General features: G+C 36.0%; 2 protein-coding genes across 4 annotated transcripts in view; one reads left to right on the top strand and one right to left on the bottom strand.

Annotated features, from left to right (window-relative positions):
• LOC100368147 (uncharacterized) overlaps nt 1–10,906 on the top strand; it is a 32,131-nt gene extending 21,225 nt beyond the window's left edge. For all 3 annotated transcript variants that reach the window (XM_085500177.1, XM_078012627.2, XM_085500176.1), the window contains exons 7-8: nt 1,539–1,597; nt 7,031–10,906. In XM_085500177.1, the coding sequence (XP_085356303.1) occupies nt 1,539–1,597; nt 7,031–7,278 (307 nt within the window). In that variant the 3' untranslated portion in view covers nt 7,279–10,906. The remainder of the gene's footprint in view (nt 1–1,538; nt 1,598–7,030) is intronic.
• A 4,995-nt stretch (nt 10,907–15,901) lies between these two features.
• On the bottom strand, nt 15,902–24,341 carry LOC102807498 (uncharacterized). The gene is made up of 9 exons (XM_006821411.2): nt 24,308–24,341; nt 23,462–23,494; nt 22,671–22,892; nt 22,408–22,557; nt 17,947–18,105; nt 17,641–17,743; nt 17,249–17,376; nt 16,766–16,813; nt 15,902–16,359 (listed from the first exon to the last, which is right to left on the bottom strand). The coding sequence occupies exons 1-9, from the start codon at nt 24,339–24,341 to the stop codon at nt 15,902–15,904; spliced, it is 1,335 nt and encodes a 444-aa protein (XP_006821474.1).
• Nucleotides 24,342–25,237: the final 896 nt, after the last annotated feature.

Here is a 25,237-nt window from a genome sequence, read left to right as displayed (position 1 = left end):
TAGTATTATTTGAGAAAAAATTAATATTACATGTATACAATTATGATGACTCCATTGTTCTTGAACATTTTAGCCAGTATTTTCCGTACAAAATGTTTAGATATATTAATGCATTGTTACAAGTTTTTAATAGAAGATCGTGCATCGCTAATTTGTATCCATCCATCCATCTATTTATTTAATCTTGATCTTTAATGGGCAAGGTTGTAATAGTTTCGCTATGTTTAAAATTTGTAATTTTCCATAAAATATTATTCATACAATTTTTCAAATTAAGCAATATCAAATTCTGCCTGTGTGGTGCAACATGAACATGCAACAAAACTTGCGAATATTTATTTCATGTACGGTGTTTTTCTGTGGGATTTGCCACATGCATACTAGAGCAATCATAACTATTCCCAATAACCCATTGATACAAGGTGAGCATATGGTGAAATATTTGTCTTGTCCTCTCTAATACATGTATGAGCAAAGGAAAAAATTACTTTTAGATGCTGCAAGATAAAATAACAATTTTACATAAATAATAACTAAATTTTAATTCTCTTATAATGACTCCAAATGTCGGTGAAATATTTGAACCACGGCATTGCGACCCATTTCACTGTATCTGTTGTCTTTCTTCTAAACTGTAATATTAATAATGGGAATACTTTTGTTCAACAACGTGGTTTTATTGGTAGATTTGACAAGTAATTAAGCCATATTGTGGCTTTAAAATTCTGCTCCTTTTAACAATGCATGTACAAAAATAACACTAATTTCCTGTGTCAATTCAGTTGAGAACAAAATTGATTATTGGATGTCACCTTCCTATAAGTAAAATGAATAACATCTAAATACAAAAGTAAAAAAAAAAAAATTGTGGGGGCATACAGACAATTTGTCAAACAAATTCCATTTGGAATATATTGCAATTTTTCTTTTCTTTTTACTTTGATTTGTGTTTTTAAAACTACCAATATTTCATCGTTTCTTAGAACTGTGCTCATCGTCATTAGCTGTGTATTGGTATTAATATGAATCATGATTTTGATAGAAGTTTTAAAAAATAATTTTAATTTAGTTGAGCGAGTTTCTAATGCGAATTTTTACAATGATGTATTTAAACGTAAAACAGATTAACAAATAATAATATATTCTGTATCATGATTGATTGCTTGCACTTTGTGACCATGGCAACAAATGTCCCCATGGCAACAAATGTCACTAACAACTTGTACAAGCAATCAACAGCACCTGCCGTTTTCCAATGGTAGCAACCTTTCAGTCCAGCTCGAAACTTCCCTTGGTATAAAATTGATTTTAATAATTAATGTAAATATTAATAGTTAAATGCATACAGGAAACAAATTGGGCTGAAAGTCACTGGTTATTATTATACCCAGGAAATTATTTTCTTATATGTAGTTAAGTGATTGTGAAAGATAACAGTGTCATTCATTGCCAAGAACTGCCAACTGTCTATTTCTTAAAGTAAGCAAAATATAATTTACATAAATGATTAATGACTTTTGTTTTTATTTTATCAACAGTGATAAACCAAGCTTAGTCTGTAAAAAACCGGATTATTTACAGATGAAACCCCAGAATGGTAAGTATCTCTTTTTCTCACCATGTGGTGGCGCTATTGCTGAAACATCATCTCATATAACTGTTAAATGAAACTAGTTTTACGCTACATTGTGTTATCATATTTAGAAATAGTTCGCTAGTAATTTCCTTGTATTTTGCTTACATAAATGCTTCTCTGTTAATGTGTGTACTCATATGAAATCATTCATTTAAATGCTTCCTTAGACTAATAGATTTTTATTTTATTTTGCTTGCTTTATAAAGCCGTTGATGGGTGAGTAGACGTGTGTGGCTGTTTCTGCACTACTACCAGCGTCCTGTAGTTCCCGACTAACATGACTTTTCCTTTGAACGCCTAACTTTGACCATCGTCACATTCCACAAAATAAATCTACCTACTGTAGAATACTTTATTTTCACTTGGAATTTATTTTTCGAAAAATAAGCAAAGAAATTACAGAAAAATGCGCGTCAATGTGCAGAATGTTGACGAGAAGAAAGATGGCATTCATTTTGGTTGAGTTTTCCGATACTAATTCGCCACGCACTGTTTTCAGCTACAGATTGCTGATTTGTATTTTTTGCATCGGTGTGACCTTAGCATGTGCATAGAACGACTCAGCAACCTTGTTACCATATTTGCTCTATTAGAAGTGCATCTCCAATAGAAGCACATATAAAACAAAACGTGTATTTATTGTATGCTTGATCTTTGAAATGCATCATATTTTGACCATAGACTTGCCTCTTTCATTTACATAAGTACATGTGCTTTTAATAGAGCAAATACTGCAAACAATATATAATTTTCACCTTGGAGTATCCAAAAAATACATTGTATAAAAAAATGTGGTGCTTCAAGTTTCAGCTTAATTGTGCAAAGCGCACCATGGAACCTGATATGGCATGCTTTATATCTGTGTTTGCATGTGTGCATGTCTGTCTGTCCACACAATGTTCCACTGATATCTCAATATCTTTCTACACAATGTTCCACTGATATCGCAATATCTGTCCACACAATGTTCCACTGATATCGCAATATCTGTCCAAACAATGTTCTACTGATATCTCAATATCTTTCTACACAATGTTCCACTGATATCGCAATATCTGTCTACACAATGTTCCACTGATAACTCAATATCTTTCTGCACAATGTTCCACTGATATCTCAATATCTGTCCGCACAATGTTCCACTGATATCGCAATATCTGTCCACACAATGTTCCACTGATATCGCAATACATGTCCACACAATGTTCCACTGATATCGCAATATATGTCCACACAATCTTCCACTGATATCTCAATATCTGTCCAAACAATGTTCCACTGATATCTCAATATCTTTCTACACAATCTTCCACTGATATCTCAATATCTGTCTACACAATGTTCCACTTATATCGCAATATCTGTCCACACAATGTTCCACTGATATCGCAATATATGTCTACACAATGTTCCACTGATATTGCAATATATGTCCACACAATGTTCCACTGATAACTCAATATCTTTCTACACAATGTTCAACTGATATCTCAATATCTGTCTACACAATGTTCAACTGATATCTCAATATCTTTCTACACAATGTTCCACTGATATCTCAATATCTGTCTACACAATGTTCCACCGATATCACAGTATCTGTCTACACAATGTTCCACTGATATCACAATATCTGTCCACACAATGTTCCACTGATATCTCAACATCTGTCTACACAATGTTCCACTGATATCTCAACATCTGTCTACACAATCTTCCACTGATATCTCAATATCTGTCTACACAATGTTCCACCGATATCGCAGTATCTGTCCACACAATGTTCCACTGATATCTCAATATCTGTCTACACAATGTTCAACTGATATCTCAATGTCCTTCTTCACAATGTTCCACTGATATCTCAATATCTTTCTACACAATGTTCCACTGATATCTCAATATCTGTCTACACAATGTTCCACCGATATCGCAGTATCTGTCTACACAATGTTCCACTGATATCACAATATCTTTCTACATAATGTTCTACTGATATCTCAATATCTGTCCATACAATGTTCCACTGATATCTCAATATCTTTCTACTCAATATTCCACTGATATCTCAACATCTGTCTACACAATGTTCCACTGATATCACAATTTCTGTCCACACAATGTTCCACTGATATCGCAATATATGTCCACACAATGTTCCACTGATATCTCAATATCTGTCCACACAATGTTCCACTGATATCGCAATATATGTCCACACAATCTTCCACTGATATCTCAATATCTGTGCAAACAATATTCCACTGATATCTCAATATCTATCTACACATTGTTCCACTGATATCGCAATATATGTCCACATAATGTTCCACTGATATCTCAATATCTGTCCACACAATGTTCCACTGATATCACAATATCTGTCCACACAATGTTCCACTGATATCTCAATATCTGTCTACACAATGTTCAACTGATATCTTAATATCTTTCTACACAATGTTCCACTGATATCTCAATATCTTTCTACACAATGTTCCACTGATATCTCAATATCTGTCTACACAATGTTCCACTGTTATCACAATATCTGTCTACACAATGTTTCACTGATATCTCAATATCTGTCCACACAATGTTCCATTGATAACTCAATATCTGTCTACACAATGTTCAACTGATATCTCAATATCTGTCCACACAATGTTCCACAGATATCTCAATATCTTTCTACTTAATGTTCCACTGATATCTCAACATCTGTCTACACAATGTTCCACTGATATCACAATTTCTGTCCACACAATGTTCCACTGACATCGCAATATATGTCCACACAATGTTCCACTGATATCGCAATATCTGTCCACACAATGTTCCACTGATATCGCAGTATCTGTCTACACATTGTTCCACTGATATCACAATATATGTCCACACAATGTTCCACTGATATCGCAGCATATTTCCACACAATGTTCCACTGATATCGCAATATATGTCCACACAAAGTTCCACTGATATCACAATATCTGTCCACACAATGTTCCACTGATATCTCAACATCTGTCTACACAATCTTCCACTGATATCTCAACATCTGTCTACACAATCTTCCACCGATATCTCAATATCTGTCTACACAATGTTCCACCGATATCGCAGTATCTGTCCACACAATGTTCCACTGATATCTCAATATCTGTCTACACAATGTTCAACTGACATCTCAATGTCCTTCTTCACAATGTTTCACTGATATCTCAATATCTTTCTACACAATGTTCCACTGATATCTCAATATCTGTCTACACAATGTTCCACCGATATCGCAGTATCTGTCCACACAATGTTCCACTGATATCTCAATATCTGTCTACACAATGTTCAACTGACATCTCAATGTCCTTCTTCACAATGTTTCACTGATATCTCAATATCTTTCTACACAATGTTCCACTGATATCTCAATATCTGTCTACACAATGTTCCACCGATATCGCAGTATCTGTCTACACAATGTTCCACTGATATCACAATATCTTTTTACATAATGTTCTACTGATATCTCAATATCTGTCCATACAATGTTCCACTGATATCTCAATATCTTTCTACTCAATATTCCACTGATATCTCAACATCTGTCTACACAATGTTCCACTGATATCACAATTTCTGTCCACACAATGTTCCACTGATATCGCAATATATGTCCACACAATGTTCCACTGATATCTCAATATCTGTCCACACAATGTTCCACTGATATCGCAATATATGTCCACACAATCTTCCACTGATATCTCAATATCTGTGCAAACAATATTCCACTGATATCTCAATATCTATCTACACATTGTTCCACTGATATCGCAATATATGTCCACATAATGTTCCACTGATATCTCAATATCTGTCCACACAATGTTCCACTGATATCACAATATCTGTCCACACAATGTTCCACTGATATCTCAATATCTGTCTACACAATGTTCAACTGATATCTTAATATCTTTCTACACAATGTTCCACTGATATCGCAATATATGTCCACATAATGTTCCACTGATATCTCAATATCTGTCTACACAATGTTCAACTGATATCTCAATGTCCTTCTTCACAATGTTCCACTGATATCTCAATATCTTTCTACACAATGTTCCACTGATATCTCAATATCTGTCTACACAATGTTCCACCGATATCGCAGTATCTGTCTACACAATGTTCCACTGATATCACAATATCTTTTTACATAATGTTCTACTGATATCTCAATATCTGTCCATACAATGTTCCACTGATATCTCAATATCTTTCTACTCAATATTCCACTGATATCTCAACATCTGTCTACACAATGTTCCACTGATATCACAATTTCTGTCCACACAATGTTCCACTGATATCGCAATATATGTCCACACAATGTTCCACTGATATCGCAATATATGTCCACACAATGTTCCACTGATATCTCAATATCTGTCTACACAATGTTGCACTGATATCACAATATCTGTCCACACAATGTTCCACTGATATCGCAATATCCGTTTACACAATGTTCCACTGATATCGCAATATCTGTCACACAATGTTCCACTGATATCGCAATATCTGTTTACACAATGTTCCACTGATATCACAATATATGTCCACACAATGTTCCAGTGATATCGCAATATCTGTCTACACAATGTTCCACTGATATCGCAATATATGTCCACACAATGTTCCACTGATATCGCAATATATGTCCACACAATGTTCCACTGATATCTCAATATCTGTCTACACAATGTTCCACTGATATATAAATATATGTCCACATAATGTTCAACTGATATCTCAATATCTTTCTACACAATGTTCCACTGATATCGCAATATCTGTCTACACTATGTTCCACTGATATCTCAATATCTGTCTACACAATGTTCCACTGATATCTAAATATATGTCCACATAATGTTCAACTGATATCTCAATATCTTTCTACACAATGTTCCACTGATATCGCAATATCTGTCTACACAATGCTCAACTGATATATCAATATCTGTCTACACAATGTTCCACTGATATCTAAATATATGTCCACATAATGTTCCACTGATATCTCAATATCTGTCTACACTATGTTCCACTGATATCTCAATATCTGTCTACACAATGTTCCACTGATATCTAAATATATGTCCACATAATGTTCAACTGATATCTCAATATCTTTCTACACAATGTTCCACTGATATCGCAATATCTGTCTACACAATGTTCAACTGATATCTCTGGAATTTTTTACACAACGTTCCACTTATATCTCGGGAACTGTCTACACTATGTTCCACTTATATCTCGGGAACAGTAGTATACATTTCTATTTCAATACATTTTACATATTTTATCGTTTTTTAACAGAGCAACATCGGTACACGATACTGAGTTTTGGGGAGAGTGTAACGAGTCACCAGCAAAGCTCTCCAACCAACCAGCTGAGTATAACCTACAATGAAGAACTCATCCCTGATGCACCAATCACTGTTGATGCACCAGTCATGAACGATCTCACCAATCCATCACCGAAATTATCCAGTGGAAGTCAGCATACACCGCATACAGCATCATCTGTGCACTCCAATAGATCTATACAAAGCGAGGTAGCATAACTGACCTGTATACAACGTGTGTGAAAAGCATACAAGAAATTCAAATGCATAATGTACAATATATAGGGTATCAGTCAGATCTAACAACATAATACTCCCAGATGTAAGAGCTCGGCAAATGTAAGAACATGCAAATTACAGCTTTTTCATGTCACTTTTCATTCTTAACTTTTCATTAATTTATGTAGTCCACCATCTTGATTCTTCGGCAAAGGATTATGGGTAAAGTATGACATTAAATTCTCTGTTGTCAGAAATTGAGAAAATGTTTTCTAATACTGATGAAAAGTTGAATATCTAGAGAAGGAAAAGTGATATGAAAAACTGTAAATTGCATTCTCCTACATTTGTGGAGGTCATTCTTTAGGGAGCATTATGTTGTTTGGTTTGACTTGTACCCCCCCCCTTTTCTATAAAATATAATGGTCTCCGGTGTAGGACACAGCAGTGTAAAAATGATTACTCAAACCCTCAGAACCAAGACTTAATGTTTCTGTAACTGTTTATACCTCGTACCGTATTTATCCAGGTAAGAGCCCACCCCTATTTTTTGGCAATTTACGATGTTCCGGTCCCTGGGCTCTTACCCGGTACATATTTCTGGGTAGGATTCCATATTTGCTCCATTAGAATCACACATTACTAAGAATTGCATTTATTTCATGTTGAATCCTTAAACCATTGTCATTTAGGTAAGCACACCAGTGCTTCTAATAGATCAAATTTGTTTGGTTCAATTTTGAATATTATCAGAAAAGGGGAAGTGTCTTCATCCGAGTTGATAAAAATTCGTCCACGATGTTGTTTTTCAATGTATATTTTTGATAAATGTAATGAGCATGATTCTTCAGAAATCATTTATTGTTATAGATCAAGTCCTATCTCAAGACCATATGCAAGTTAACTATATGACCGTAATATTTAAGGAAGTATTTAAACGTCAAATCTCCTGTTTTTTTCATGCTAGTCTAAGCCTGCATGACCTTATTAATAATTAATTTCATATCAAGTCCATGTGTAACCTATCACTGCTTAGTGAAATTTAGCAGTTTAAAATGGTAGTGTCAATTATAGATCACTAAACCTGTACTACCTGCTCTTAGGATATTCACTCCTTGCAATATGTAATTTTCCGTTCGAGTGCAAGATCTTGTGTACTGCGAGAACGATGTGGTCAGAATGTCTGCCGCAAAAATTGAACGATTTGATTTTGAATGTGAATTTCTCTTTTTCATAGCCTAGGGGATTATTGAGTTCCTTCCTTCATCAAAATTGGCCATCATCATATGTGTACAGCACATGCAGCGTGGGAATTTCTCCCAAAATACTTACGCGATGTTTGATCTCACTATGACGCTGTGACCTTTGTTTGTCCTGTTGTTACTTTCGATTTCATGCATTGCGCGGGAGCTTTGCAGTGAACGGGAAATGATCTTATCTACATTATTGCATTTTTGTGTTTGCCACAACCCAATTTTTGTGGCTAGATTTTCCATCCCATGAAAATTTACCTCGTGTGAAATCTGTGTACGTAGTCTCCTTTTATTTAACCTCTCATTCTATTTCCGTCCTTGTTATTTACAATAAAATATTTCTATTGTACATTTACAATTTTGCCAAATTATCATGGTTTAGTAACCCCTTAAAGTAGGGGAGTCATTACCTGCTTGTCGTTGTTTACAAACAAGTATCTACCCATGAGCCTTTGTGTTTTTAGCCTGCGTTGTGATCATCGATTAGGACTCAAATCCCATGTATGTGTAGGTGACGATCCTTCGCTTTCATCAGTTTTCACAAAATAAATCTACATAATATTTTCTGTATTCAAAATATTCATCAAGATCTGATTGTAACTAATGGGAAATGAGAGAGAAATTTATAAAACTCTGAAATTTATAAAAATGATGATATTCACAGAACTATGTAGCATGGAATCATGGAAATGATGATTATTGACAAATACTGGTAATATATATTTTCATAATAAGCTGCAATTTTATATATTTTCTTGTAACATAATATCATCACTGGTTGTTATTTTTACTTATTTTCCTAGCCTTTTGTTGAGAGTGATAATCGAACACCAAGTGATGATAAATATCTTTTTGTAAAAGATCATTACTGACCTTTTCACCACCAGTTCCTTTTTTCCATCAGAAATTGTACATTTATAGTCTGCACTTTCCTTCAGAAGATTGGGAAAAAAAATAGCCAATTTTTTTTTTTTAGTAAAAACTAAAAATTAACTTAAATTTTGTCTGTTGGCTCCAAAATTGGGGTTCATTTCCAGAAATATTGAAGAATATAAGAAAAAAGTGCCGAAAAATTTGGGCAAGGAAGTCTGGTGGTGGAAAGGTTAAGAGTTTGTGCAAATGCATGAAATAATAATACAGGTTTAATTTATTGTTTATTTTTGCAATTTTTCAATTCTTGCTAAAAAAACAAATATTAGTAAGTTTATGTTTTAATATGCCTGAATAATCACTGTGCATGAGCATTCTAGTTTGACCAAAAAAATCATTTTAAACATAAAAAATATTGTATAAATATATTTATATGTCTGTGTTGTTACAGTGCCTTGACTGAGAGTTTTGCTAAGTATTATACAGTTATGTAGTTAACAAAATCATGGCTAACATTTCATTTGAAATTATATACTTTGTGTTTTAATTATTAATTTCCGTCCAGTTTAAAGTATTCCCCCCACCCTCAGTGTGTGTGTCCGGGTCCCCATGGGCAATTTTTCTAATTATCGTTTTCAGATTTAGGGTGAGGGGTCAGAGGTTACAGGATATGACATGCATGTTCACCCAGCCCAGTATTGAATCTATGATGTCTTGGCAAATTTTCCATGTGCATGCTTGCTAAGGTTTACCAAAAACTGTACGTCAATATTATGTATACAAACATACATTTTGTCTTGAAAACCATGCAAACGAACCGCTCTTTAGCGTGATGTTCTGTAATATTATTTTAGTTACAATTGAGTGAAATTATATGTCCTATCGATAACTTGTACTTGTTTTAAACAATTATTGATGCATGCCATTTTACTGTTTTCTGCTTTCAACGGTGGCAGCTTACAATGCCTATGTGTTTTACATTATTGCCCTTAATGCAGAGTGTGTCCATATGAAACATGATAAATAAGTAATAACGTCTTCTTTGATACAATTCTGACAAAATAATTCTTCGAAAAATACTAGCCTTTTACTACTGATTTTTTATTGTTTTATACCCATTGTGTTGCCATATAATGTGTTGTGCTGAAGCATTTGTGTATCTAAAAAAAAAAAAATCAGCTTAGAACTGTCATGCATTGTGATTGGGTCTTCACTGCTACTGAAACTCCAGTTGACCAATCAGGGAATAGTTTACAAAAAAAGAAATTTGTAATTACAAACCTGCCTCAGTTGAGTATTCAGTTCCAGTCTGAAACAATAATTTTAATTTAGGAGATTTATTGTAAATGTTTATAAATAATAAATTGTACAGTTTTGATATGAAATATTATTTTATACAGATTGTATGTTTTTATTATTGGAAATGGAATTTTCTCATGAATTGTATATAGTATTGTTTTGCAATAATATCACGTTACATGTGATCAATAAAATTTAAACTGACACTTTTATCTGGTTTGTGAATATAAGCGGGTGTAATAGGACAGGGTAATAGTGATTTATAAGATGTATGCTTTAGAGTGTGTTTAAAATTGTATATATGTATTTTATATATACATGTATATTTGTAAAATTGTGACAAATCGAAGAATTACTGATTTTTACCACGACAAAATGGAGAAAATGTGAAATTTGGGCAATGCAGCTTGTCTTACTAACACTTCCAAGCATGAACACGAGCATGTTAATTTGCATAAATACAAGGATTTTTGACTCCCATGTGCGAAGCACAAAATGGGAGTCTTTGCAGTTAGTGTGTCTGTATGTGTGTGTGTGTGTGTGTATGTGTGTCCGACTGTTCCACTGCTATCTCAAGAACCATACATCGGTTTTTGATGAAACTTGGTGCATAGATGCTCTGGGCCAATGCGCAGATTTGATTAGGTTTTGGTAAAAATCCATGTTCGTTAATTACCTAATTTGCATGATAATTAGCTAATTTTTAGCTGTTCTATGACTGTTCCACTGATATCTAAAGAACCACTCATTGGATTTTGATGAAACTTGGTACATAGATGCTCTGAACATATGCGCAGATTTGATTAGTTTTTGGTAAAAATCCGTGCATATTAATTACCTAATTTGCATGATAATTAGCTATTTTTTAGTGGTTCCATGACTGTTCCACTGATATCTAAACAACCACTCATTGGATTTTGATGAAACTTGGTACATAGATGCTCTGAACTAATGCTAGGTTTTGGTAAAAATCCATGCTCGTAAATTACTTAATTTGCATGATAATTAGCTAATTTTTAGCTGTTCTATGACTGTTCCACTGATATCTAAAGAACCACTCATTGTATTTTGATGAAACTTGGTACATAGATGCTCTGAACATATGCACAGATATGATTAGTTTTTGGTAAAAATCCGTGCATATTAATTACCTAATTTGCATGATAATTAGCTATTTTTTAGTGGTTCCATGATATCTAAACAACCACTCATTGGATTTTGATGAAACTTGGTACATAGATGCTCTGAACTAATGCTAGGTTTTGATTAGTTTTTGGTAATAATCCGTGGATACTAATTACCTAATTTGCATAATGATTAGTCAATTTTCGGTTTTTCCACTGATATCTCAAGTACTAATCATCACATTTCAATGAAACTTGGTACATATATGTCATATGACACTGCACAGACCTGACAGTTTTTATGGTAATATCAGTACAAATAATTACCTAATTTGCATAATTAATTAATTTTTAGCTTTTGATATAAGTAGTGAGCATTACATTTCAATGAAACTTGGTACTTACATACTCAAGGACTATGCAGAGATTGATTGTTTCGAATAAATATTTGTGCATATTAATCACCTAATTTGCATAATTAGTTAATTTTCAGCTTTTCCACGGGTATCTCAAGTACTAATCATCGCATTTCAATGAAACTTGGTACATAGATCCTTTAGGACTATGCAGAGATCTGATTAGTTTCAGGGTAAATAATTGTGCATATTAATTACCTAATTTGCATAATTAATTTTCAGCTTTTCTACTGATATCTAAAGTACTAATCATCACATTTCAATGAATCTAGAATTATGCAGAGACCCAATTAGTTTTTGGTAAATATTTGTGCATATTAATCACCTAATTCTCAGCACATGGGAATCTGTTGTCAGAAATCTAGAAAATGATTTCATCTATAACTTCAAAAGTTGAACTTCAAATTGGCTGAAAGTTTAGAAATTGGTAACATACATGTACTGGTGCCATCCATGCTTATAAAATAGTTGTCATGGAAACAGAACTGAAAATATTTATTTTTATGTTTTTCTACCAAATGCTAAAATTTCCTTATATTGTATACAATTTACCAACATGAGTATGTTATATAGGTGATATATCACATGTTGAGCACAAAAAGGGAACAAAAAAGTGACATTCTATATTTCACAACTAAAATATTGATTTTTATTTTTTTAACGTTTTTAACAATATCTTCACTTTATGTGTATTTGTAAAATTCCAATTTCCATTACTATAATTATATACATGAGTAATATGCACAACAAAAATTTGAACTAATTCACATCAGTATTTCTCATGTTATAGATGAAATAATTTTCTCAATTTCTGACAACAGATTCTATGTCATACTTTACCCATAATCCTTTGCTTGAGAATCAAGATGGCTGACTACATAATAACGATGAAAGGTTGAATATCTAGAGAATGAAAACTGATATAAAAAAGTGTAAATTGCATTCTCCTACATTTGTGGAGCTTTTTCTTTAGGGGTCATTATGTTCTTTGGATTGAGGTTCCCTTTAATTAGCTTAGATTGTACAGGGAGGTAATGGATTGTAATGCTAGGGTTTTAACTTTGCAGTTACTGTTTATAAATATTGGCCAGGCACGTGACACATGTCTAAATATAGCTTCAGGTGTCAGTCCTAGTGAATAAATGGGTCATATCATTACGGATCTTGGTGAAAACCGCAGAGGGGTGTCAAAGCTACATTTTAATGGGAATTATAGTGGTGATATTGAAACACACCCAGGTCCCGGTAATATACAAAGACCTGAATTAACAAAGTCAAGTTGTTATTAAAGGTATATCAAGGTTTACTTGGATTTATGAAGGCAGTTTCTTGAGCATGTATGAGACATAGTTTGGTTGCAATTGTGTATACTCTGAGATTTTGGACATGGGTCAATGGAAGTTTTCAGTACAATACTAGATTAAGGGAAATCACTTTATGATGAGTAGTACCCACATAGAGTACATATTAATTCAATTGTTTGCAGATGTTCTATGTATTATTTTAACAAGAGTATTTTATAATTAAATGACGGGGACTGTGACATTTATGTCTTGTTTAGGTTAAAAGTGTGGTCTTGTTAAACCTAATGTATTCGTACATTATAATTTGTAATGCCTCAGCAGATGAATGCCATTTTTATAGAGTGTAACAACAGTTAATTTGGCCTTTAACCTATCAGGACAGTTTACCTACAGGGGCGGGGCTGATAAGTTGGCCTAAGGCCAAGTTCGCGAGCGCCGATGGCGCGAAGCCCTGTTGGTTGTTAAAAATAGGGGGACCGCGGCCCATTCGGCCCCCATCTAAATCCGCCAATGTAAATAAATCAGCATTTAAAAATAAACTTCCAGTGTACGTGTTCTTGATAATAGTATAGTATAGTATATTTTATTTGACACTAAATAATATATTTTGTTACATTATCTGTGGTCAAAAGACATTAAATATACTAGTAATAAAACACAAGTACACACACGAGACAAAAGAAAATACATAAATAACTAAAGTCTAAGTAAAATTACTTATAGTAAAATAACATGCTGTCAATAAATTTGCTAGCACTATTGGCAATGAACCCATCTCTCGAACTTAACATTTCTGTAAACATGTGTTGTTTTGATAGTTTAAGGATACTTTCATTATAAATGCTAACTACATTCAGAAATTCAGTACGAGCATTTGTTATTCCAGTATGTTTACAGTCTAAAAGTGCAAGGATTTCATTGCCAATAGCCCCATTGTTACAAAGTTGGCACTTTCTTTCCTCTGGAGGTATCCCTTGATATCTAAGTTTTTCAATTGGTAGGGTATGTGCAGATATCCTAAATTTGGTGAAGCTGGTTCTATGTTGTGCATTTTTTACTTGATTCAAATATGGTTCAAATTTATATGTAGGTTTGAACTGAGTGTATGTACGTAATTTATTGTTTTGGGTTGTCTGGACTGTTGGTAGCCTAACTTTTTCAACATAGATTTCTTTTAATTTTGACTCATAAGCAGAGTATTGTCATCAGCATCACCAGTTTTAGTTATCCCCTGTAATTTATTTACAAATGTTGCCCATGTATTACCTTTGATTTTGATTTCTGAGATGTAAGGACAATGTACTAAGTGACTGCAATTGCTGGTGTTGTTTTCAATTCTTTATATCAATGGCGGCGTTATCTAGCGCCAGCACTGGTGTTAACCTACGCCCTCTACCGACAATGGCAACATATATTGGGTTTGTCAACGGAGGGAAAAAGTCTCCAAAGACTGGCCTGTTTTGACACTGTTACTAGTAAACGTGGTTTTGAGGGTCCGTGGACTTACTGACGAGAAAATAAACTACACTTCCTCCACAGGTGGTTGATTCAATGGAAAATTTATTGAGTATGCCTATATTATTTGGGAAACGCGTAATGGACCCATGTGATCTGATTGGGGACAGCGTCTTAAATAAATATTCCCTTGATAACTATACTAAATTATACCAAAACTCAGTGAGTATGCAAGGTTATCCATAGAACGTATTGTTTCTTTCACAAACCCGCTAGCTTTTGTTTCATTGGAGTGGATATGTTCTATAATTCTGAAATAATGAGTAAAATACGGCAGCCTCCTTCCCAGCTGAGACCCCCCCCCCCGATAATGAATATCCCAGCAAGGTACGTAAAACAGAAAACAATATTTATCCTACGGCAGTGGTGTCTTTATTGTTCTGGTAAATTAATATACACGTTATTGTATACAAATTCTCCAAAAACAAACAAATGGCAACATGAAAAATATATGCTTATGTCCGGAATTTCCGTAAGTGTACTGACATTGCAATTCACGTACACGATAAAAAAAAACATGCGTGTTTGAAAACAGATATAAATCTCGAGAGTGATTCAGCCTTCACCCGAACCAACGGGCATTGAAAATATAATTCCGTGAAACGGGACAATGCTCTTTATCGACACTAACGTATTTTCTACCTACAAATGGCGCTGTTTATTTCGATTCGCGATCGGGTATGCGTCGACTCAGAAAAGACATTGCTGTCTGGCGTTGGTACAGAACTCAAACTGTTTGTTTCTTTTGGAAAACTATTACGCTACAATTCCGATAATGACGTCACGTAAGTGAGTGCGGATTCTTCACTCAGGTAATGGGCGGTAGACTTGTGTTTGATTTTCTATTTGTTCACCGCATTACTCTCATCATCTGAACATATCATTCCCGGCGGGGGTGTCACTGGAGGAACCCCTGTTTGACATATCCATGTCGTATCCATTCTTTTCAAGGGAGGAAATCCTTTCCTTTTAATATACAGGGCTGGATTTACTCTTTTCGTCAATTCTTTGCCACACGGTGAAGTATTTTGATTCTCGTCTGTCGATGCGGTAGTCGAGCGCCCTTTCGCTGTTGGAATGATTGCGCCCGTGTTTAGGTTGTATGTTCGGGTATCAAGTTCGTGCTCCTCGGTCGGCGTCTCAACAGCACCATCCTCGACGTTATCGCCCATGGGGACAACTCTGTTCCGTTGGTTCATTTTCCACTTCAGCGTTGAGTGCATGCCGACAAGAACCAAGATGAATAAGACACATATACCGAGAATTCCCACCGAATTGAAGGGTTCATCATCACTGTCGACTAAAATAAATGAACAATTTGAATGCCTACCACCACAAATCGGTTAAAGCGCAGTGGTCGTCGCGCAGCGCGTGTTCGAATTTCATGTAAATAAACAATGTATTTTACACGCGTTGTATACGTCGCTATGAGTCCCATATCGAACAGGACGCCGCACGACGACTGCCGCCCACGTGCTGCGCGACGACCACCGCGCTTTAAGTTCTCCGAATCAATTTTGTATTGAGCAACAGTGTTTTGGTCTACATGCAAATAAAGTACCCGGATCAGAAACACAAACTATATACGTACAACGAAACAAGCATCTCTTTCGAACACCCCCACACACAAACACAGAGACTCGCACACACGGAGTGTATCATCACATGTAACAATTTAAATGTTTTACCGAGATTCAAATACTCACTTGGGTCAGGAGTTCGGATCCAAGGTTTATAACCCACTGTACTTCCATCTGTAACCAAAGCAACACGAATTCGTACTATTATGTAAAGTAGACTAATCGTCGATTTAATTTTGCATGTATAAACTTCTGACAATATAGTTTGAAAAAAAAATGGGAGCGATCTTTTTTCTTCATTATATATTCCATCGATCGAGCCCTTACATTTTCACCCCTCTATATACCGCAGCACAATTTTAATAACCCATCCGTCATCCACATTGGCCAAATTCCATGGGTGTTGGTATAGTATAGCGCATGAACTTGGTCACAGCACACACTATTTGGGGCAATGTTCAATCATCAAGTTGATAGGAGAAAAATACTGTGGTCAAGGGGCACAAAAGACTGTTCGCACGTCAAATGTAAGGTCTAGGCTGCAGTATTTTCCTTTATATCCAGTGGTATGGGGTCTACTGATTCATCTAACCATTGCCTATTACTCACCGATATTCTTCTTACAAATGAAAGCCAGCTGGTTTTCACAGTTCTGAATCGACCATGTCCCGTCATGCATTTCGTACACAGCACAGTCTTCATCTTCAGTCCAATACTCAGAAAATTCTATCTTCCAGCTAATCACCAGGTGAAATAAAAACAGTGCGCATTCATCACATAACTATAGAAGGCGACATTACATGGTCGAAGCACTAAACGCATGACAACTTGCAGTATTTTTTGTTGAACAGATCACCCGGAGCGAATGAAGATCTAGAAGAGCCATGTATCTCGAGATCTCGACTTATCTGTTTTCATGACGTTTACGAAATGTCCCAAACGGGTTTTTATAAAAAGGCTCCTCCAGACCTTCATAGAGTCGATAATTGCTGTAGACTTACTTGTGAAAGGACGCATGCGTCGTTCTGTCCGTCCATTTTAACGTATCCAGGGTGACTCTCTCCAAACCCAACCACGTAGCATTCCACGAAGTTCCAAAAGTACCTAAAACAGTTACATGCATGCAATTATTTTACTCAGTTTTGTTCTCAATATTTTTTTGTTACTTTTCACTTCAAACTTGACAACTTCAATTGACCATTGATGTTTTTGACGATCCGTTCGATTGTAAGCACGTCAAAATATTGCATTAGTTTTTCTCATGGTTCTATATTGAATTAATATTGGAAGTGTATAATTCTCCATACCCTGTAGAAAGTCTGACTCATCATCGCTTGAAATCGACAAGAGATTTGCCGCATCGTACATACAGCCATATTGCGCGTTTACCCAGGTAGTCGGCTGTGTTCTCATCCGATAACAGAAACCATTGTATTCACACCAGTCATTAGGACACGTGCCAAGCTCTGAAATTGTGAGAGCACAAAAAAAGGAATTATTATTAAAACTATAAATCGCAAATCGAGACATTATATTTTGATTAGAACATGATTTTTCGGGCATATCAGGGGTGTAATATCAGGTGGTAAATTCTCTCTTCTCTCTGGGTTCTCCACACGTGTCAGGGGGGAAACTCGTCTCGTCTCTCTATCTCGTCCCCTTGAGGTACGGGATCGGGAAAGTCACTTTAACTTTACAGTCAAATAAGACACACACAATGAAATACGTTTCAGCTCTCGTCTTAGTCGGTCAATCGAGCACTCTATAAGACACAGCGCCCTGGGGAAAAATACCCAAGACTATCGCAAGGCTGACCCAAGACTCGCCCAAGACTGGACTGCCTCAAGGCTCGCCCCAGGACTCTCCAGGACTGCACCCTCGACTGCAGGACTGCACTCTCTCTACTGCGTCTATCGTGCTGTGCTCCCCAAGACCAACTCAAACTCTCTTTATTCATTTTCAAAACTCTAACCAATTACAAAGCAGTAAAAAGACTCTAGGGCGTAACCTTCAATCATAAAGCCAATCACACTAAGTACTGAATACGTCATATCTTTTGATTAATCGTTCACTACATTAATAACTATGGATACCAACTGTCAGAATCGCGACGGTTATCTGGTAATTAGTTCCAAATCACTGAGCAAAGTTCCGTCCAAAACTTCAAATAGGCCTAAACGATGACAGACATAACACAGCAATTAAGCTAATAATCAACTAATTAAGTCGGTCAACAGATACGCGAAAACAAATTCATGACACATTCCTTCACCCAAACTGAGATTGTGCCTCTTGGCATAACACGTTCATAAATCAAAGATACCGTCAGCCACTCATCGTCATAGGGTTAAATACAATACTAATAAAAGGAATAAATCAAAAAGAGTAAAACACACTAATTAAGTACAATGATTACAATGTCTAAATACAATGGTTATAAAGTCACAAATATCAACGGTTATGAATCAAAAACAAGGGAAAGGCTACCAATCGACTCACTTTTCTCAAACAGTTCGCTGAGGTAACCCTTCGCTGCACTGTCTCCGTTACTAAGGTTACGAACTCTATATCAAAAGGTCAAAAAACTAAGGCGTGGCGGTGTAACCAAGCGATCAGCCAATCGCTGCAGTCGACAGCATGATCACGTGATTACCAGGGATGCGTCTTTCGGTTAAACCATTGCAAAGCGGTAACTAATAAACAATAAATAAAAAGCTATTAATCAAACTCCTGTCATATACGGTTATAAACTTCAACTGAACTCAAAAGTCGTTAATCTAAACAAAAGTCATACGGCGTGGAAACAGAATGCAAAGACAAAGCTATCATAACACATTACTCCTCTGGCAAAAAGATGGGGAAAAGCAAAAAGATAGAAACTACTGAGTTACATAAACCTGTCCATCATGAACAAAAAGCTTGCGTTATCAAACAATACGCATATAAGCGCACCAAACTCTCACCTCAAAAAGACATTAAAAAACGTTACAAAGGTGCTCTCCACTCAAAAAGCGTCAGAAGTATTCCGGAAACAACACATAAACAAAAACAACTCTTAAAACGTCGGTATCTCTGTACTCGACAAATCCCAAAACTCTGAAAAACTCATTGGGGCATTACTTTCCCCATCATATTCCGTAGTAAAACTCCATAAAACTTCACAAAACTCAAAACACTGTGTTGCAAATACTTGTCCACTGAGGCGCGCTTAAATCGTTATAAAGGACCTCGCACGTCACTAAATATCAGTTCAAAACAAAGATCTGGGCGCTTACATAACATACAATTCAACATCACAAAAAAAAAACGGTAAAAACAATAGGAAAAGCAAGCAATACATTACATTACATTACTGAGCAATAGTGTTGGGATTGTGGAAAAGAGTTCAACGTCCTTGAGTTACACAGTGTCAGTTACAGTGTCCAACCAGCGGTTCTCTAAGCAATACACAGATAGCTAAAGTCAAAGTCTATAAGCGTCTTCTTCTCTTGTCGCGTTATTCTGGGTCGTTCTTTCATCTTCTTGTCTTTAATGTCGCTCAATTCTTAATTATATAGTCCTATACGATATTCGTCCTTCATAAGGGGTTCAGAAGTCTTCATCTCTTCAGCGTTGTACATTGGTGTCGTTCTGTTAACGGTGTTAGTCGTCAAGCGCGGTTTCTGAGTCGTCTCTGCCATTGAGCCAGTTAGTTCGGTTCACAAGAAAGACACACCTTCGCCATTTCACTTCTCTTCACAGGATGTCAATGTGTGTTAAACACCTGCCCGGGATCTCCACTCACGTATCAGGGGGAAAATTCTCTCTTCTCTCTGGGTTCTCCACACGTGTCAGGGGGGAAACTCGTCTCGTCTCTCTATCTCGTCCCCTTGAGGTACGGGATCGGGAAAGTCACTTTAACTTTACAGTCAAATAAGGCACACACAACGAAATACGTTTCAGCTCTCGTCTTAGTCGGTCAATCGAGCACTCTATAAGACACAGCGCCCTGGGGAAAAATACCCAAGGCTAACGCAAGGCTGACCCAAGACTCGCCCAAGACTGGACTGCCTCAAGGCTCGCCCCAGGACTCTCCAGGACTGCACCCTCGACTGCAGGACTGCACTCTCTCTACTGCGTCTATCGTGCTGTGCTCCCCAAGACCAACTCAAACTCTCTTTATTCATTTTCAAAACTCTAACCAATTACAAAGCAGTAAAAAGACTCTAGGGCGTAACCTTCAATCATAAAGCCAATCACACTAAGTACTGAATACGTCATATCTTTTGATTAATCGTTCACTACATTAATAACTATGGATACCAACTGTCAGAATCGCGACGGTTATCTGGTAATTAGTTCCAAATCACTGAGCCAAGTTCCGTCCAAAACTTCAAATAGGCCTAAACGATGACAGACATAACACAGCAATTAAGCTAATAATCAACTAATTAAGTCGGTCAACAGATACGCGAAAACAAATTCATGACAGTAATTCTAATGACCTGAAGACCGACCATCAACCATAAAGTTTTCACTTTTACTTAGCCGGATAGATTCAAAATAATAATGCAAGTATAATTATGGAATTTATCAAAACAGGATGCTGCGAATATGAGTTGAAAATGAGCAATTATACAAATTTCGAGTGACGTATTGTAATATAATAATAGTTGTTGCTGTACTCGGAAAACGGCATCGTTGGTAAAACAATATTTTTACAGTTTTCCATGGTAAAAGAAGCGTGAGATAGAAGCAGTATACGAAGGCAGATATGTACAGCTCAAGTACGATAATGCCATTTGAATTATATTGTATTTTTACTGGTTATTTGGTTGACCGAAAAAACACTACGAATTCAATACGCAGTATCATACAACACATTAATAAATATATACGTTTTTCCATATTGTATTTGTAATAACATTCAACAATTGTTCCTTTTCTTATAGCTTTGCGCATTTTTAATTTAGTGGATATGATATCTGCAAGTTAAAAGTTGTATAAACGCGGAGTCCGGATCCACCGTGACGTCACGGTAACAAACGCTGTGTGTGTTTATTACTTCATTCTGTAAATTCGCGTCGACAAACATTTTATTTTACTAGTATTTTATTTTTTTAAAGCACGGTATGAGAGTCCGGCATCAATCCCAAAATGAAATGATGTAAGATGATCCCATGATGCAAATCGTTCAGATTAGGGAAAATTTGGAACTATATAGAACTACTGAAACAGTGGAAGAAAAAATGAAAAGAAATTTGCAGTTAAACATTTCACATCACATTCTTGCCACAAATTAGAACAAACTTAGAACTTATAATGAATGAAAATATTGTAAACAAGAGAAAATAATAGAGCACCTATTCTGGGAATGCAAAATTGCAATTTTTTGTTAGAAACAAATTCTAAATTGATAGAATTTTAAAACTACAAAAAAAAAGTCGTACACTAACATCGGAAAATATATTCTTTGGAATCCCAGAAAAAAGTACTCTATTGAATCATCTCATTTTAATAGGAAAATATTTGTTATATACGAGTCACTATACAAATTTAACTCCCTCTCTTACACATTTCATCAGAAATGAAATTGAAATGAAAAAGAAATCTTAAGCGAAAATTTTCTTTTCATTTTATTTACTGCATGTACTTTCAAATTGGTGGCGACAGCAATAGATACTATGTACTGACATTTGGTAGTAGTTTGTGTAGCTGTTTTGAGAATTAGTGTGTGCACATTCAACAAAAACAAAACAAAAAAAACAGTGGTTTATTAAATCACTTACCGAAACTCTGGTACGTGATTGAGAAACCAGTTCGTTGTGCGACTGAGTCAGTGATAAATTGAACAAACAAATCGGGACCGGTACTGGTGATGTACGATGGGTAGTCATCCCCACACCACTCGACGATCGTATCAGACAGTGCATTAGGACCTGGGGAGTAAGAAATTTCCTTCAAACAATAGTTTGCACAATTCCGTGTCGCAATCTCTAGGATTGACGACTTACTCTTTAAAATACCTACTAAATGCGAACGGCCAACTCACCGTCTCCAACCCTCACTACGTCATAGGCACACACCCCGGAATAGTACTCCTCAAGCTGACTGACAGTTATCGTTAACGTCACTCGATGGTCGGTGAATCCAGTAGATATCTTCCACGAACATAAGGAGTTTGCTGGGTACGGGTTTGGATAGCGGGGGGAGGTAAATATGCGATTTTCAGCGGTTATGGCTGTTAGTTCTAAAGTCGACGATGAGCATTGCCCTGTAAATGGTAAAATGAATATTGAACAGTAATTGGAAAGCCAGTGTTGGTTTTCAGGAGGACTGATTAGAGTAGTATTTTGGCTACATAAAGACATTTTAGTGATAAAAAAAGTACTACACTTTACTATCATGGTTTCATTTTATCATAGACCCTTGTTTTTTATGAAGCCTTTCGGAGAACACGACAAACGGCCTTATATAATAGCGAGAAATTGCTGCTAGGGGCGTAAATGATTAATAGCTGGTATATGGCACCTCATTCACTATCAAAACGTAACTACGGTCACTGAAATGTACAGAGAAAATATAGAAAAATAATTTAAAAATTGCAGAAATTAAAATACACAAATTACACTAATAATTTTCAAACATTTCTTCTCCCATAGTTTTCCTTAATGGTCAGTTGCACAGTCATTGGTCAAATCTTCATATTTCATCGGTCAACTCTGGCGACTCGGACAATGAAGAGCAGACAGGCATATCAGTAAAGTCGAGTCGTGTACACATTACACTTATATCATATGGTGATGTCGTTCCACTTCTCGTCACAGTGAAATTAACACTTACCTGTTGTATGTGGTACATTCCATATCGTCAACACTGAAAGTAAAATAAGCATACACCGTATCGTATTGGGTTAATAAGATAAAACAACCAATAACCATTTATACACGACATTAATATCACGAGCAAAGGGACAGTCTCAATTTATCACATACTATCTCTTGTTCTCCCATTACACTTTAGACAGTGATATACTGTCCCAGTCCTAACACTTAAATAAATAAAATTCAGTTAGTTTCACATGAAATGATTTAATAGCCTTCAATTGGTGTTCAAAGCCATACTCAACTGTGGCGGCCAATTATCGACCACAGTAAACGTGTTTTCAACTTCAACTTCCCCGGTAAACAACAAGATTAGTTTTACTTCAATAAGTATTTGAGACTGCCCTAGTTCAACAACATTGCTATGACAAGTATAGCGCAGTGCCGACCATGCTATAAAATTGGCGATTAATGGATTGTATGTGTTCAGTGGTCATCCATCTTTTAATTTTTTTCTACCAGACTTATGATAATATGACAAACTTTGAAACGTACATTAAAACAAGATAGTCGGTAACTGTCATGTTTACCAACACTCATTACGACATTATATCCATTTCTAGCTCCGGCGTTCCTTGAAAGTTGGTACCGGGAACATAGACGGGGAATCGTTTCATAGGACCGTGTTATATGAAATAATCGCCCTGACTCGATATAACTATGGTTGCCTGTGGTTAAACGTAATCAAAGTTTCCGCTTGAAAACTTTGTTTATTTGTCAACATAACTTCACTGTCTACAAGACGGTGTGGCTAGAATTGTCCAATCAGTTTATTAATACTTTATTAATTGTTAATGGTACTTACCCAACGTTAGATCGATCCATGTCTTGCCGTCCATTGTTACTGGCGGTACAGGCAATACGAGTTAGTGTGCAATCTATACAAAGACAATACCATCGATTATTGGTTAATGGAGAAACCATCACGGTCGTTTCTTTTTTTATGGAAAAGTGATTACATTTTATTGACCAAAGACTGTTGAGCAAAACTGCAACGTTTTTTGCGGTTAATAACTACCAGTAGGCCTAATTTTTAAGGATTAAAATGCCAGTGCCTTTTCTCGATTTTCACTCTCTCCCCGTATATGCTTACATACCCAGTGTCAATGTAACAAGTTAACCCTGGCTACACTCTGTACGATTGCTCACAAACGACACATGTCTACTTAAACACTAAAGTATAGTCAACACAATGTAGTTTTTGTCTTGCAGTAGAAATTTGACAACACCAATACCATCTTACCCAGTTAATAGACGCTCGCTATATACCACGCTTTCTTCGCAGCTATACGTATACACTACGGACAACAGTTTCGCATGTAAAGCACCGTGACGTCAAGGTACACCACTCGTCAGTTATATAACCCACTTTTGTCGATTGCAGTGACGTCATCGAACCCATCACGGTTACTCAAAAGACGCACGCGTGATAAAAAGGCTCCCACACGATCACGGTTGAGGGCGCTATGATAATCTCAGCCATCTTGAAGGGGTTTTCTCGACATAAAAAAACAAATGGGAAGGAACATTATTCGCGTTATAAACAATAGAATCGTCGGTCCACAATCTATTAAAGCGGGATGGTTCTCACCTGCGCACGCGCGGGAATTGAGTCCCAAGCTACGATAACACACGCTAAAAACGCAAAGGCTCATGGGTAGACGCTTGTTTGTAAACAATGACACGCTATGACCATCTGACGCATGCGCAGGTGACGACTCCCCTACTTTATGAG

Source organism: Saccoglossus kowalevskii, chromosome 6 (assembly GCF_978046115.1).
Source record: "Saccoglossus kowalevskii chromosome 6, keSacKowa6.1, whole genome shotgun sequence".
Taxonomy (NCBI): Eukaryota; Metazoa; Hemichordata; class Enteropneusta; family Harrimaniidae; genus Saccoglossus; species Saccoglossus kowalevskii.
Note: the sequence above shows the minus strand (reverse complement) of the source record. Positions and strands in the feature narration are given on the sequence as shown.

Excerpts from the sequence above, each read along its gene's own strand:
- LOC102807498 (XM_006821411.2), bottom strand. The coding sequence starts at position 24,341 with ATGGACGGCAAGACATGGATCGATCTAACGTTGG. Across the intron at positions 22,893-23,461 it reads GAATGTACCACATACAACAG|GGCAATGCTCATCGTCGACT; the intron begins GTAAGTGTTAAT and ends TACCATTTACAG. Across the intron at positions 18,106-22,407 it reads AATCACGTACCAGAGTTTCG|AGCTTGGCACGTGTCCTAAT; the intron begins GTAAGTGATTTA and ends TCACAATTTCAG.